Here is a 15731-nt window from a genome sequence, read left to right on the forward strand (position 1 = left end):
TACTGAAGCTTCTGTTATTCATGACGGAAAACTGAGTTTTTCTGATTTATATTGTTTTTTTAATGTGCAACACAATTCAATTTTGACAGTCATATCGCATATTCAATTCGATTCAATAAAAGAAAAAATATGGTTAATGGTAATAGCTGAACCTATATTCTTGGGTAGAATTTTTTTACAAAAAAATAACCATAATCGATTTTTCACACGTAGAAAATAGGATGGAGCTGTCTTGAAAATTCGGTAGTAAATAATGACAACAATTTTTGTTTTGTCATTAGGTTCAAGATAATATTGATGAAGGGTTTCAATCTAGTGGATATTTTTATGAACATATAAGTATACCATAATTTAAAGGGGTAAAAGTTAAGTATGAAAGCCTCGTTTGTACGGAGCGCTGTTCTTCTTGTAGCATGTGCTTAGAATGATTTCCAGGATTTTTGAATTAGTAGACGAAAAAACATGCTAAAAATTATGGTAACGTTTAAAATCTTGATCTTTTCAGCTTGATAATGTTTTAGAGTGTTCTAGAATTAGTCCAAAAAAACGGATTTATTTTCCTTAAATTTTGCCTAACTGAACATGAAAAAGATGCTGAAGATAAAAGATGTGAATAGCATGTCGTTGCGCAATGCAGAATTGGCTATAATTAGGAGTGGGTTAAAGTATGCGGAGGAGGAGGAAAGAAAACCAACACATTACAAAATCTGTTGTGGAAAACGGCAGTTGCCATACCATTTCTTGAAATGGCAAAACAGAGTCGCCTGTAAAATGCAGATCAAAGGCTGCAAAAGTTTTACTTAGGCAGATATGTAGGGCGGGTGAGGAACGTTGAAAATGGGCTGGTCGGAATTTTTGAGATGTCCGCATCATGAAACAGTTAACGAGACGAACCGGAACGGTCCAGGAAATCAAGAAAATAGGACATGCTGACGTCAGCAGGATTTATCACAGTTTAATGTTTCATATCTAACCAAACAACCTTTTTGTGCGGGAGAACGGGATTAAATAACAATACTATTCTGATTTCAAGAAAAAATCAGGAAAAGACGCAGTTAGCTGTAAAGAACACAAAGAAGCTTTTCACGGCTAATTATACTAAGCATAGTGTTTAATTATCCTGCATCGGCTAGCTATATATATTCTGTTACAGGCTAATCATCAGTTCACCCTGACTGTTCGCTGCTAACAACAATAAACTTTTGTCATGTTTCGTCAACTTTTCTGCAAAAATTATAACAAAAATCCTGTGTGAATATATATCTTTTTATTTGCTTAAAGGGACGGTATTTAAACTATTTTTTGATCTATTGGATATTTCTTTTTGAAACTTTGTCACAAAGTTTTACTACTAAAATAAATATCTCAGAGAAAAAAAAATCAAAAAAATTAATTATGCACATAATTAATGAGGAAAAAGTATGACAAACCAATAAAAGCGTGGCAAAAATAACTAAAGAAATAATTGAGTAAACGTTTTGAAAGTCTCTCTAAATATCAAGAATACATTGAAGAATTGATTGAACCTCTAACATGTTTCAATATTTACTAATTTTATAAATAATAATTTGATAAAGAACAGTGAAAGGTAGTTGGAACATTAGAGGTTCAGTCAATGCAGCTCAATGATTTGATGCTAACCTGAAAATTTTAAGTCAATCCGGTAACGGTTCTAAAGTTATCTTTGACGGGAGTAAAAAAAGACAAGACGTTTTGAGAAAATTAACCGTAAAAAATGACTGTAAAAATTGTAAAATTTGATTTAAGACTTTCCATTACAATACTTTTTACCACCCTCAGTCTCCAAATCATGATCCTCAAAACTTTTCTTGAAGCTTCTAAGTTTCTTTCTCCTCTTTTTTGTTGTTTCTTTACTTGTTTTATCTGAATGATAGATGCGCCGTCTCATTAAACGCACAATACCGTGACGAGTGAAATATCCAACTTTCATGTTTAATCATTTCATTATGTCAATAACATCGTGTCCACCGTCATTATATTGTAAGACAGCACCACTACTTTATTTCCTGCCACCGAGGTCTTGTGACAACGTTTGCAGTTTAACTGATTCAGTGCCTCGTTAAGATTTTGTGTCTGACCATGAAGGCAACGCTTCAGAAGCTTGTCTGCCCCAAGATCAACATGAGAAAGGATTGGATTCAGGACTTCTACTACTGCAGGGCGGAATATTGATACTGGGCTTATAGTTAGCTCTATTCTCCTCTGTCTTCCAAGCTCTTCTAGTAATTGCCGTACACAGAACCACATGAAGAGTACACTAACTCTCTTCAGATTAGTCATTAAATTGGCAAAGATTAAAATGAAGAATTCCTATTGGCTTTCAAAAAAATAGAAATTTTCCGAGGCTTAGCGTTGACATAAACTAAACAGGGTCCGGACTCTGGGCTGTCCCTATCTATCTCTTTATCTCTCCAAGCGATTTTAAAGATTCCGCCTTTGCCGGCGGAAATCAAAAAGCTGTAAATCATTATGATTTTAAGAATTGATTGCATTTTCTTTGATTTATTTTGGTACATCGACTTGAGAATTTATAATTATTAAGATTTCGGATTACATCCGAGATCTTATTAAAACGAGCTATCTTTTTCTTTTCCTCTTCTTCGACCGATATTTTACCTGATTGCCGCAACGTCACGACTTTTAAAGTCCGACTTTGCCCCGTGTCCCCGCTCTACGCCGGCTGTGTTCGTATCTTGATATTCGTGAAATTGGAAAAGAATGAAGACTCCGTTACGAATTTGATCACAAAATGTTGGTATAGACTAATATTTTAATATTAATTGATAAGCTATGCTAGATACTCCTTTAAATTTTCATTTCCAGTTATGTTTTTAACGAGGCTGATTTTGTTCAACTAAACCAAGCTCTAGGGGTTAAGGTACGAGTCGTTCCTTTTGAGGGACCGAGTTCGCAATATTGATTATACTCCAGCTTTTTCACTAATCTGCAAAGCGAAGTGTTTTGAAGTGAAGAGAAATATTTGGTTGGGTAATTATTTAACTGCCTAAATTTCAGTTCTATCAACGTTTAAGATATTCTCTTCATTGTGTCTATGTTTTCACATATTAAGATGAAAATATCATCACGTTTGCTAGCCCTGTATAAATCTAAAACAAACCAATTTTAAGATTTCAGCTACAAACGTAGATTTCAAGGCAGCATCCTGCTGGAACCTAGCTTTATTTATTCTTATTCTTTTAAAGCTTGGTTAATTATTATTTATTTTTATGCTGGGGTTGTAACTCTTCAGCTACCTCTGACTGAACAGTAGACGTACCCAAATGCAGTTTGGCTAGCTGCAACAAAATCTTTAATCGATATTTATGCTAAATCAAAAAAAAATTGAAGCAAAATTGTTTGGCTGGCGCCTGGCAAACGCCGCGGGAATACGATCAGATCCTACTCTTTCGCCTGGTCGCTGTGAACAGACGAAATGTTTCCACGAGCATCTGATTCTGAAGTCTGATCGACTTGCGTTTTACTGCTTTGGGCTACTTTAACTTATGACCCTCGCTTTGCCCGCTAACAGTAAAGCGTTGGTTTGTTCTAGCCTGTATCTCCATGCACTGCATGACACAAGTTGCCAGTTCAAGACAATACCATGGGATGATACGTGTTTATTTGAAATGACGGAACAAGATTGTAGAAGTTCTGTGCAAAACAGTCTACTGGCAACCTCAAACGGTATAAGAAACAAAATTGCACACGAACAAGAACCCAAAATCTTTTAGCCTGCAAGGGCTTTTCATTTTATCATTTGCAAACATAAAGACCAAAAAATACACAAAAGGAATTTATTTTAAAAGGTTACAATAAAAATATTAAAGAGCACATTGCTATTTGCATCAGATAAAAAATATAAGTACTCCCTCCTTAAAGATGAGTAATTGTAATTCTGGCTTCTTTTAAACACATATTTGTGGCAACTAGAAATTGGCATAGGCTAAGCATTGATGAAAGGATTAATATTTGTTCTAATGAGAGCAATAATTGCAGTACACTCAACTATGTAGAGTTCAGCATGAATTAGAAATTAATTAGTCCACCACATCATTCAGAAACTATCAAACAAACCATAACGATGATTGCAATTGACTTGTATAAAAACTTTCGGAAACTTAGTGGGAAGGAGATTAATTTTCGTTCCTATTCACATCAACAGAGGAAGTATCTGAGTTGCAGTATGGCGATGGGAAATCTGATGAAATGTTTATAAAATAAACGTTAATGAGCTCTTAATAGATAATTTAAAGACATGGTTTGTTGCCATTTTTAAAAAAAATAAAAAAGTGCGTTTCTAGCACTAATACTGATACTTGCTTTTTTGTTGACAAAAAAAATAATTTCTATTTCTATTGTAGCTACGAAATAAAATTTTAAAACTCACTAAAAAAGTTTCTTCCAATTAACGCGACTTTTAACTATTGTCACCCATAATTTCTATTTTATAGCCATTCGAATTCTGAGACATAATTTCATCAGGAAGTTTAAACGGACTTAAATAAATTGAATAAATATGTCACGATTTATGACAATACTCTACGCAGCGCTCTTGTTTTTTCGACAAAACGTGTTTCGTTCACTTTGGCGATATCCCAAGCTCTCGATATCTTGAACACTTCCCAATCCCTTTGAAAGTCCGGGTAGTGCAAGTATTGTAAAAAAAAGTAAAACGCAATATTTAACGTTTTTATTGGTTTCATTCATTCATTCTTTTATGCATTCTTTTGTCCTTCAAATCCGTTGTACATATAATTACCAACAAGCAAATGGATTAAGTTAAAGTACGTTTCGTTGTCTATGAGGGCTATTTCCAAGGAGAAACCATCGAAAAGTGTTATAGTCAGCTTGGATCACGTACGTGGGTTGAGAAACAAAAAGACCTTTCATTAACCCACTTTTGTGCTACTTTCGAGAAGAGTATCGCAATTCAACATATACCAAGTTAAAAACAGAGTTTTATTTATTTTAACATCCCGTTGGCAGGATATGCTACAGTAAAATTATTAAAGGTTGCGCAAGGAATAAAGGTTCATTTTTTGAAAACAATAACTTGTCCTATTCATTGCACACTCTTTTGGATGAAGGATTTACTTTTTTTCTGATTTTAATTACATTTTGCACAAATGACGTCAACGGAATGTGATTGTGGATTAGATTATTATTCTCCCACTGAAATGGTAATTGCTCAATTTACAAATTATATTATACCATGACTAACATATTATGTTTGGAAAAGAATGTCCGCTGTTGTATATTTCTCTTTCCGTTTATACGAATAAAACGAAAAATTTCCCGGTGCAAATTTTTGCATTAGATATTATTGCACAACATAAATAATTTGATAAAAAAAAGAGGTTACTATCGCTACTGCGATACCATTTTTACTTAAAAAGACAGACAAAAACGGGTATTATTAATATAGAGACGACTTCTTGAACTGAATGACCTTATTCAACTCTTTTCTATTCTAATTCTCCTCCCATGTGATAACAAACATTTCTTTTTAATTTTTCGTAATGTGGTGTCTCTTCTGTCACTTCCAGAACCCCTGCCTTGGTCATTCGGAGCCTCCCAGAGAACTCGGCCTGAGTAAGTGAGATTTGTCCCTCATAGTTAAGATTATTCTTTTCAAGTTATTCTTAAAACAATCACCAAATGAAGAAAGACAATATTTGCAAGCAATAGCAAACAAAGAATTATTAAGAATGATATTATTTATCAAAATATTTCAGTTATATATCAATAGATTATAGCACATATTTGTAATATACATGTGATTTAACCCAAAGATATAAAATACACGAATTTCTCATAAAAATTAATATTGGATAAATTTTCCATGTTACTACAACTTGCCAAGAATTTAGTCCCAGGACCAAACATTTATCCTGTGTCGGATGTTTCCCCGAAATATGTAAAATAAATGTTAGGAATTTTGCTTACTAAAAAAAATACAGCCAAAAAATAATTATAGGCTGGAACAATCCTCGTCCTAGCATAAATAGGGTTAACGAGTGTAATTATAGACTAATGTGCACTCTATTATAGGGGCGGCATTTTGAATATAACCCTGAGGATGTATTAACCCAGACTCCAAAAACTAACGATTAAAGATAATTAGTCAGAAAACTTTTTTTGACGGTTTATTGAATATTAATCTACACAGACTCTTTAACCTTCTGCAGCGTTCTTACCAAAAAATATAGAAAATCTTCAAATTCGCCTCGATTTTTTCTACTGAATACTGCTTTATGCCCCTCCCCCTCTACAACCTGGATTGTGTCGACTTTGGGGGAAGTGTGTCTTTTTATTTCTTTCGACATTCAGTAACCAAAATCTTTTTTTTATTCTGCATATAGACAACGGGTTGTGTTAATTAAACAACAAGGCATCGAGTTCAGCTAAATATTTTTATATTTATATTTCTTGTTAAAAATCGTATTTCAGAGCTTTATAAAAATTTACATTGTTTCACATAAGTATATACATATTCATAAATATATGCCGTTACGGCGTCGGTTGTAATGTCTTTCTTTAATTCACGAAAAAATATTTTGTATCTCCTGATCCAATCTTTCAGTATGTGTGTCAAAAGACCCAGGGGGAGGGGGGAGTCTAATTATTCGCAGTGCAACCGTATAATGTATTAATTTGATTGATGTCCGTAGCAGTCAGCGTTGTGCCTCCTAATGGTGCAGATGGGTTTTGCTTGTCTTCAAGTGTAATTTGGCTGTTTTTACTCCATTCATATCTAAAACATAGATGTAAAATGAACAATTTCAAAATAACACCAAAGATCCAATCATTTTTCGAAAAAGTTATGTCAGCTAGCTCGGTTGCAATCTTTTGCAAAACCATTTCTTAAATTTATTTGATGTCCAGTACGCTTGCAAGTTGTATAATATTGTTGGTGTGTAAATTCTTATTGACACTTACCTTCCGTAGTGCATAAGACTTCTCTTATCGTATGCAAATCCAAGCGTTGTTCCTCCGTACCTTATCGCAAACTGTTTTTGTTGTCCTAAAATTTCATAAAGCGAATAAATGATATAATGCAGAAAACAACAATGATTTTCGAGAAAACGAAATTGGGAAAATCACAAAAGCCAATTAAATATAAAAAGGAAACGGCGTAAAGATAAATAGGAAAGAAAAAAAGAGGATTTACTCTCAAATAATAAAAAAGATGCTTACCTTCCTCCACATTTTGCCAGTGAACATTGACATACTGATCTCTGTCTGTGCGTTGATGTTCGTGGTAAAATCCCAATGCATGAAGGATCTCATGCTGGATGATGTCAATGTCTGAACACTGGGGACCCAATATGATTGGTTGCCCAATATTTTTGGCATACAAAGGATTGAAACCAATTACACTTGCGCATACTTTCCTATAATGATAAAAAATATTTCAATTTCATTGTTTTTTATTACTTTCACGAATATTTCTTATGTAAGATATCTGACAGAAATAACATATTGTAATCGGTTATTTTAAAATTGATCTGCAAATTTTTATCGGCAGTTAAGGTTAATCAACGCATACATACCCATTGGTAAATCTTATAAAATGTTCCTCTTTTTTTCGTCTTACGAATTTCAAACACGTAACCTTTTCAATCGAGTCCAAGGCATCCAAGACAGTTTGACCAACAGGCAAATCCTCAACTAGAAAATAATAAAAAATAAAACTAAAAAGAAAAGATATATATAAAATGCGATGTGTTAATGTTAGAACGAGCTATCATAATTAATCCAGACAATGATATCCCGCTCAGTTTATTGAAATAATTCAGTAAACGGTAACCCTTATTAAACCCTTATTAAATTCCAGACTGAAGAACAAATGAGAGGAGTTTTATAAGCAGATTCATACAAGAGAGAAAATTGAACTTGCATTAGAAATATTAAAAAAAGTATCGACATGAATTGCAAATATAGCTAACTTACTGTAAGCTGCAATTGAACTTATGTCAAAGTCGTAAGGAATGTTAGTCTTGTCAGGCCAGATATTCGCCTGCTTGATCTCTCTTTTAGCTCGACTCTTCTTTGATGAATTTTTTCCGCCAACAGAATTTTTTTTTTCCTTTTTCACTTTCTTTGTTTTATTTCCCATCTGTGGATTCTGTCTCATCAATATGACTTCTTCTTCTGTCATGATCATGTCTCCGTCAACCATGACATGCTGCGAATCCATCTTTTCTTTATACTTCTTATTGATTTTGACAATTTTACTTAACGTGGATGTATCTTGTGTTGGACGGCATTGAAACTCGTATTCTAATGGAAAAGTTATAGAGTTAAGATGGGATAACTATAATAGGTGGGACAGCCGAAATAGGCAAAGGTATGGGGAATAACATGTGCGTGCAAACCCTGAAGTCATCCTTAATGGCACTTCAATACTAAAATTCCTGTCGATATCTTCCACAATACATTTGACAAAACATTCTCACCAAATATCACGCAGAGCAGGATGAAAAAAAAGATGTTTGATAGAACGCTCTGCATTTTCTCTTGTTGTATCAAGAGATCTGACGCAAGTAGTGTCGATTGGATTTAACTGAAGTGACAGTCTTCTTTCGCTGTATTTATAGTCTCCAACGAACCATATAACGTGAATAGAGCAATTTAATGAGAACCGCAACTTCAGCAGAGATATGTTAAATGATATACCTCGACGAGGCGAGCAATTAACCTGGTAATTACCCCTGTCATATGTGGCTGTAAGAATATTTTAAAGAAATACTACATTGTGCCACATGACGACAAACACCTTTAAGATATGCATAAGAAGCAGTTGTCGAAATCTGTCTTTTCGGATATGTTCTTAGCAAGACTTTGGTGTGATGTGAATTTTCAAATTTCATCGGTAGAATTCTCGAATGTAATTGGTTGTTTTTTTTTCAGTCATTGTAATAAGAAAGTGAAAAGTAACAAGAATAATTGTGGGCGAATTATCATGCGTAATTGAAGGTACTATCTCGTGACTTTAAGTAATTACGTTTTCTCTGATTTTTTTGGAGTTGCTGAAATAGAGGTATTTTTGTGATTTTGAACCATAAAAAAGAAAGAACTATTTAGGAAATAGAAAATAGGTTAAAGACTTGGATGGATATTGAGAGATAATTTAGAAAGTTGGTTCATAGTCATATTTAAAATTTGAACAATTTTTATCAACCCATTATGATAATTCTAACAGGAGATAAAACATTATTTTACAAAATTCCCTGACCAATAAAACATTTCTGACTTTCCCTGCCCACATCGGAAATGGATAGTTTTCATCCGCTTTTCCCAAACGTAGCCCCACTCAAAAAGCATTTCCTTACTTGATTGCGTAAAAGTTTTACTAAAAAATTTTGTTTTGAGGTTTTAACTAAATAATTTTTTTTCCTTTTCTAACCACGAGGAGAGAGACGGTTGAAGCCATATAACCCTATCAGGTAAAATTCTTTCTCCGCGATTGTAGAGTCATAAAAACAATATAATGTCGAAACAACCATCATAAGAATCTGACCGACCTAGTCAATCACGTAAGGCTAACCTCAATGGCAATAGAGAAGATTTATGGTGCACAACATCGTAATTTTTCATTTGTAGAGGTTTTTAAGTAACCGTAAATCTTTTTTTGAAGTTTTAGCCTGTTTATCTTCATACAGAGAACGAAGTCAACTTGTAGTTGTTTCATAAAAGTCTAAAATATTCATATCGAACAAGATAAACTAGAAAATAGGAGAAAACTTCATTTCAAAAAAGTATAAATGCACCTTTTTTAGCAAATTCGAACTACTTTATCGAGAGAATGTGAAAAATATTTTATCCCTAATGTTGCAAGTGAAATGAACATCCTGCTTTGTTTTGTTGCTATTAAATGTTATAATGGAAAAGTACTGATTTATAGATAAAAAATTTTCCTTAAAAACAGGCTTTCTGCATATTATTAAAATGTATTCTTAACGACACCACATTATAATCAAGCCAAACCCATTAACCACGCACATATTTTCACCACGGAAAATCTAATTTAGGTAGTTTCAAATGTTGTAATCGTTTTATCACGATCTCGCCTACACATCAATTCGAGATAGTGACTCTTAAATTTATGCTACTCTATGCATGAGGAAAAGACCTTTATTTTTGAAATAAACTAATATTACTGAATTCAATTGCGCCACAATAAAACTGAGCACTGAAAAAGCATGAAGAAAAAATCAAATGGAGAAATTCTTCAAACAAATGATTTAAAGAGCATAGTAAAAGAATATATTTTTTATCTGTAAAAAAACGACGCTTCTTATAAATTTTAATTTTGTAGTAAAATAAAATTGAAATATGACTAATTAATTCGAAAGGTATTGAATCATAAATTTTCAAAGAACTTTTGGATTTTTAGCTGATCAAGGAAACAACAAAATCGAATAGTTCTGCTAATGGCTGTGCATAGATTTATCTAAAATACCCAGCGAAGTTAGTAATTCACAAACAACAGTACACGTGCATTTTTACTCGTCCGTCGATAAGTCCCGTGGAAAAATCCAGTTAGGCAAATGAAAAATAAAGCCATCGTTAAATTTTAATGACGTCAGTAGAATTTTGTTAACTCGTAAAGTCTATTGTGAAGAGCTAGAAAATAAATAGATAATATCGTATATGATCATGTGCTTTTGACGAACGGTTAATGAAATAAATAAATTTTTGAAAGAAATTCGTATACCTTATGCGTTAAGATCTTGAAACTTTGATCATGAACATGTACTTTTGACAAACAGAGCTATATTTACGAGATAGATTTAAAATCAACGAAAAAAAATTATATACTCCTTTTCATAAATTAAAATTGTGCGCGAAAACGAGGCAAGTGTTGTGCCGTCGCTGGCTGTGTTGTGAACAAATGGCTGCTGTTGCTGCTGAAAAAAAAAGTCACTCGGTCATCAGTGTGCAGCTTATGGTTGTAACAACACTGGCCTGCTTATACGAGAAAACGGAAGAATTCCTTCTGTTATCAGTTTGTTTGTTTTTTTCCTGAAGAAGTTCATGAAAAAAACCGTGGTGTAATTTTATTAGACGCCAAGATGGAATGGTTGGCTTTAAGATCAAGGAAAGCACAAAAATTTGCGAGGTGCATTTTCCACTTTCACAATTATTAAAAACCCCTGGAGGGACAAAAAAGAAATTAATAAATGGTACCAAGCCTACACTTCATTCTTGGAATAATCTTAGAAAAGATATTCATACTCGAAAGGCTCCAGTGGATAGAGCTTCTCCTCGTAAAAAATGCAGAATTATGACAAATGAAGATAATGAAAGTCAGGGAAGTACACAAGATGCTGATAAGACTAAAAATGATTTGCTTGAAGATGAAAACAAAAAATTAAAAGAGCAGTTATCAAAATTAGAGGAGGATTTGTTATCAAGCAAAAAAAATATTGGAAGTGTCAGCTAGCCTTAAAATGAGATTTACAGACCATGTGCTATCTTCAGACAAGTCGTGCAACCATTACACTGGGTTACCCAGTATCTCAATATTTTCTCATACATTAACCTTTTTAGATCCTGGTGTACTTGAGGAAAATGTGGTGTTATATAACAATCAAGAGGTTAAGGAAGATTCGAACAGAGGACGTAAAAGAAACTTATCTCCTGTTGAAGGTTTTTTATTAACTTTGGTTAGGTTAAAAAGAAATTTCGACATTAAACATTTGACATTTTTTGAAGTTTCAGAAGGAACAATTACAAACAGAGTAAACAATTGGTTTAATGATATGTACATAAAATTTGGTTCAATATGTATTTGGCCAACTAGCGAAGCAGTAACTGATACCATGCCTGAATCTATGAAGAAAAAAATTCTAAATGTGCGCTGCATAATAGACTGTGTAGAATTCAAGGTGGCAGTTTCTACATCTCTAATGCTACACCAACAGATGTATTCTGAACATAAAAGTCACACAACAAAAGTGTTAGTTGGCAAAAAAAAAAAAAAAACGTTTTTATGCTTTTTTATTGATAAACAAGCAACCAACAGTTCATCACTTCTTTATGGAGCTTTCAGGCTTCATAATTTGCTTACCGCGTGACCCGAGCGTGTTATTTGGGAGATATATAAAATGTGGCCAAAATGATGGAGAGTTTAAACAATTGTAACATATTTAAAATACGGTATTGTGATCACCTCCTCAATAATAGTTACGCAACAAATCCTCCGTACGACACAGTTCGTCAGAGAGAAAAAGTCACACACTGGCCTCGTTTTGAGAAATGTTACGCAATAATTTAGGAAAAGGAGTATTACTCCATGCATGAGGGAAAGACCTTTATTTTTATGGGGGAGCATATTTGCTTAGTTTTGTGTTGTTGTTAAAAAAAGTTTATAATTTCAAATTTTCGCAAGGTTTGGGCGAAAGCCATAAAAATAAAAAATTTATTTCGCAAATACTTGTAAATGTGAAGTAAATTTTACTCGTGGTTAAGATGTTTTTTTTGTTATTGTTAAAATGTGATTCTATCTATTTTATCAATCTACCATAGACATAAATATTCATAACGCTCTTAAAAACATGGTGAGTGAGGATTTGTGTGTTATGGGAAACGAACTGAATCTTCAAACATCAAAGTTTGGTTGTCATAGCAAAACTAATAAACTAATAAATAATTTATCACATCACCACCATCTGGTGTATTTTATATTAAGCTGCATTGAGTATCTATTGCAACTAATACAAAATAACAATTAAAGTAAATTAAATAATGTAGTACAATGTGTTTTTCTCTCAATCAGTTGCCACGTTCGTTACAGCATCGCCAAGCACCACAATGTATACCTTCACAACCAAACAACCGAACTAACAATAAGGCAAACATTAGGTCATGTTAGTTTGTTATATATGTTACTTAGTAACATATATATCAAACTTAGTAACATATATATCAAACTTAGTAACATATATATCAAACTTAGTAACATATATATCAAACTTAGTAACATATATATCAAACTTAGTAACATATATATCAAACTTAGTAACATATATAACAAACTTAGTAACATATATAACAAACTTAGTAACATATATAACAAACTTAGTAACATATATATCAAACTTAGTAAGATATATAACAAACTTAGTAACATATATAACAAACTTAGTAACATATATAACAAACTTAGTAACATATATAACAAACTTAGTAACATATATAACAAGGGATCTTATTTTTGATTACTATGGCACCTCATATGATTTTTTCCATGGCACCCTAATAAATATCTGAAATGTATAACAGACATAAAGTGCAAAAAGTTGACAAAACATAGCGTCAGAAATTTTGAATGTCTGAAATGATCTGAAATAAAAGATTCTAATATGTGTTGCTTTTTTCAGCAGTATATGTCCTATGGAAGGAGGAAATAAACAGAAAAGTAAACGTATATCTCAAATATTGTTCAGCATTATTGTCTTAGAAAGTCGTGAAGTCCAAACTGTTTGATACAAACTTCAGAATTGACAGTCCCAAAAACAAAGTAGCTGCTCAAACAAAACGGAACTATGTTTATGTTTCTTTACAAATTAGATGCTTAGCCTTCAGATTTAACCATTCATTTGAATATCCTGTATCACCCCCGTGAATAGCGGTTAAGGGCAATCTCTCTTTCTCCTTGATTTCCCCTTTATCGTAATAGTAACCACTGGTAATAGAGCTATCACAGTTGCATTGATTTGATGCACTATAGCAAGTGCCAGTTATACCACAAGAGCAATAGCTGGCTGCGTTTCCACCAGCCCAATATGGTATAATACTACCGTGTCGATCTTTAAGATAAATGTACGGTGGGTTATAGGTATAGTACGGGTTGGCGTTGTGACAAGCCATTTCTGCATATTGAGTGCAACTCACTGATTGTTTAACCAATGATATCACTGCATCAAGACTTGTGGCGTTGTATTTCAGTATATGAGAAAAACTACCAGCAGCTTCCATTTTATCAACCCTAATGTATTCTTCATTATCATGGTGGACGTCAACGTAATATTCGGTCCCCTCCTTTCGACAATGTACTTCGATGATTCCCATCTGACCAACTGGTTTAAGGTAAAACCAGCCGAAATCGACAGATTCTGATTGCAAACCTTCTTTACAACTTTCATATGGAAATGCTAAACAGAAACGTATTTTTAAAAATTAAGTAAGCCGGTCAGAACTTAACATAAGTCAGCGTATTGAAGGGTGTTTTTTAGGAAGACAGGCCAAATATTCTTAATTTTAATTTCGCACACGAGAAAACAATAGAAAAAGAATAGGAACAAAAGGGTAAACATAAAATAAAACAACCAAAAAAACAAAGTAGGGGAACGAGAAGTCACACAAACCTGATAGGCTATCATAATAATTCCAATCAGAATGGTGGACAAAATCGCTCATCTTTGTATCCATACTATCCACTGAAAGCAAGTCACAGTTCTTCCCGTTTCTTTGGTGATTGAATGAGTAGCACGATGCATCCTTGAAGCACAAGATTCCACATTCTCTAAAATTGTCAACGATATGCTGCGCAAGCTTCGGCTTGTCTAAATATTTTCCACTAAATACTCGCCGAAATAACGCCTTTTTCTTGAAAGAGGAACGCTCCAAGCTACGCAAATTTATTGTAGTTACTTCGATATTAAAAAGTGCGTAAAGAAATGCCAGACAGAAAAAAACTCTGCTAACCTTCATATTTTAGCTAATTAAAAAAGAATTTAACATAGAAAATGTTCTCTACCTTATGAAAGTAACATCGTATTTTTCACATATTCAATTTCTATAATGGGAATACATTACAATAAATTGGATATTGATTTTGCTAGGTGACATAAGAAAAGTTGATTTAAGATGAAATCCAACATTTTACTCATTGGTGGACCAGAAAATCAACTTCAATGGCTGCAATACAACCATTTTGTCAGTATTATATAGTACTTTAAATTTTTAAAATAAACATGTTTCTGTTATTTTGAAAGGACGGAAACAGCTAATTATTATTTACTCTAATTATCTTATCCTGTGGTGGAAACAGTAATGACACTCTGGTTTAAAATAAATTCATTTATCTTATGTCATAATAGTATCCAAAATCTTAAAATTGGAGAACGTACAGAAAATAAATATTCCTACGCATTTAAAGAGTATTTATAAGAGGAAATGCTCAAAAGAAAACCTACACACCTGACAACATTAATTTCAAAACAGCCTTCAGGAGCTTTCATTCGAGTTCAGCCGTTGTTCCGAAATTAAACTTCGAGCAACCAAAACAAAGTCAGTAAAATCGGGTTATGCCGGAATTTTTATAGTAACAAAGCTACGTACAACCATTTTTAACAGAAAACAGCTATTATTATAGAGATAAGTTAGTGACCTGTGAAAAGATCCACGGGTTCGCCGCTCGTCCTTTATATACTGCATCTCGTGCATGTGACTACTACGGCACCATTGTGCGCAGATACCGACATATAACAGTAAAAATGAAGGTATTTGCTTTGGCAAAGAGTGGTAAATATTATATTTCACCTATATTTTTTCCCCAACAACAACGGGTAATCATGACAATCAATCAATAAACTTTTTAACGCCATTTTGTCCCACGGTAGCATATATGAAATCCGCGTGACGAAACTTGCAAAAAAGACAGGTCCTTCTTTTCAGAAAGTACAGTACCAATTCGACAA

General features: G+C 33.2%; 2 protein-coding genes across 2 annotated transcripts; both read right to left on the reverse strand.

Annotated features, from left to right (window-relative positions):
* Positions 1 to 6639: 6639 nt before the first annotated feature.
* LOC130612834 (embryonic protein UVS.2-like) lies at positions 6640 to 8894 on the reverse strand. The gene is made up of 7 exons (XM_057434207.1): positions 8801 to 8894; positions 8491 to 8748; positions 7975 to 8304; positions 7575 to 7692; positions 7219 to 7415; positions 6961 to 7045; positions 6640 to 6775 (listed from the first exon to the last, which is right to left on the reverse strand). Exons 1-7 carry the CDS (start codon positions 8892 to 8894, stop codon positions 6640 to 6642), a joined length of 1218 nt encoding a protein of 405 aa, XP_057290190.1.
* A 4255-nt stretch (positions 8895 to 13149) lies between these two features.
* LOC130612932 (contactin-associated protein like 5-1-like) lies at positions 13150 to 14742 on the reverse strand. The gene is made up of 2 exons (XM_057434288.1): positions 14397 to 14742; positions 13150 to 14183 (listed from the first exon to the last, which is right to left on the reverse strand). The coding sequence occupies exons 1-2, from the start codon at positions 14740 to 14742 to the stop codon at positions 13579 to 13581; spliced, it is 951 nt and encodes a 316-aa protein (XP_057290271.1). The 3' UTR covers positions 13150 to 13578.
* Between the last annotated feature and the right edge of the window lie 989 nt (positions 14743 to 15731).

Source organism: Hydractinia symbiolongicarpus, chromosome 1 (genome assembly GCF_029227915.1).
Source record: "Hydractinia symbiolongicarpus strain clone_291-10 chromosome 1, HSymV2.1, whole genome shotgun sequence".
NCBI classification, from domain to species: domain Eukaryota; kingdom Metazoa; phylum Cnidaria; class Hydrozoa; order Anthoathecata; family Hydractiniidae; genus Hydractinia; species Hydractinia symbiolongicarpus.

Excerpts from the sequence above, each read along its gene's own strand:
- LOC130612932 (XM_057434288.1), bottom strand. The coding sequence starts at position 14,742 with ATGAAGGTTAGCAGAGTTTTTTTCTGTCTGGCATTTCTTTACGCACTT. Across the intron at positions 14,184-14,396 it reads TTATTATGATAGCCTATCAG|CATTTCCATATGAAAGTTGT; the intron begins GTTTGTGTGACT and ends GTTTCTGTTTAG.
- LOC130612834 (XM_057434207.1), bottom strand. The coding sequence starts at position 8,894 with ATGAAATTTGAAAATTCACATCACACCAAAGTCTTGCTAAGAACATAT. Across the intron at positions 7,416-7,574 it reads TTTATAAGATTTACCAATGG|GAAAGTATGCGCAAGTGTAA; the intron begins GTATGTATGCGT and ends TTATCATTATAG. Across the intron at positions 6,776-6,960 it reads AGTCTTATGCACTACGGAAG|ATATGAATGGAGTAAAAACA; the intron begins GTAAGTGTCAAT and ends TCTATGTTTTAG.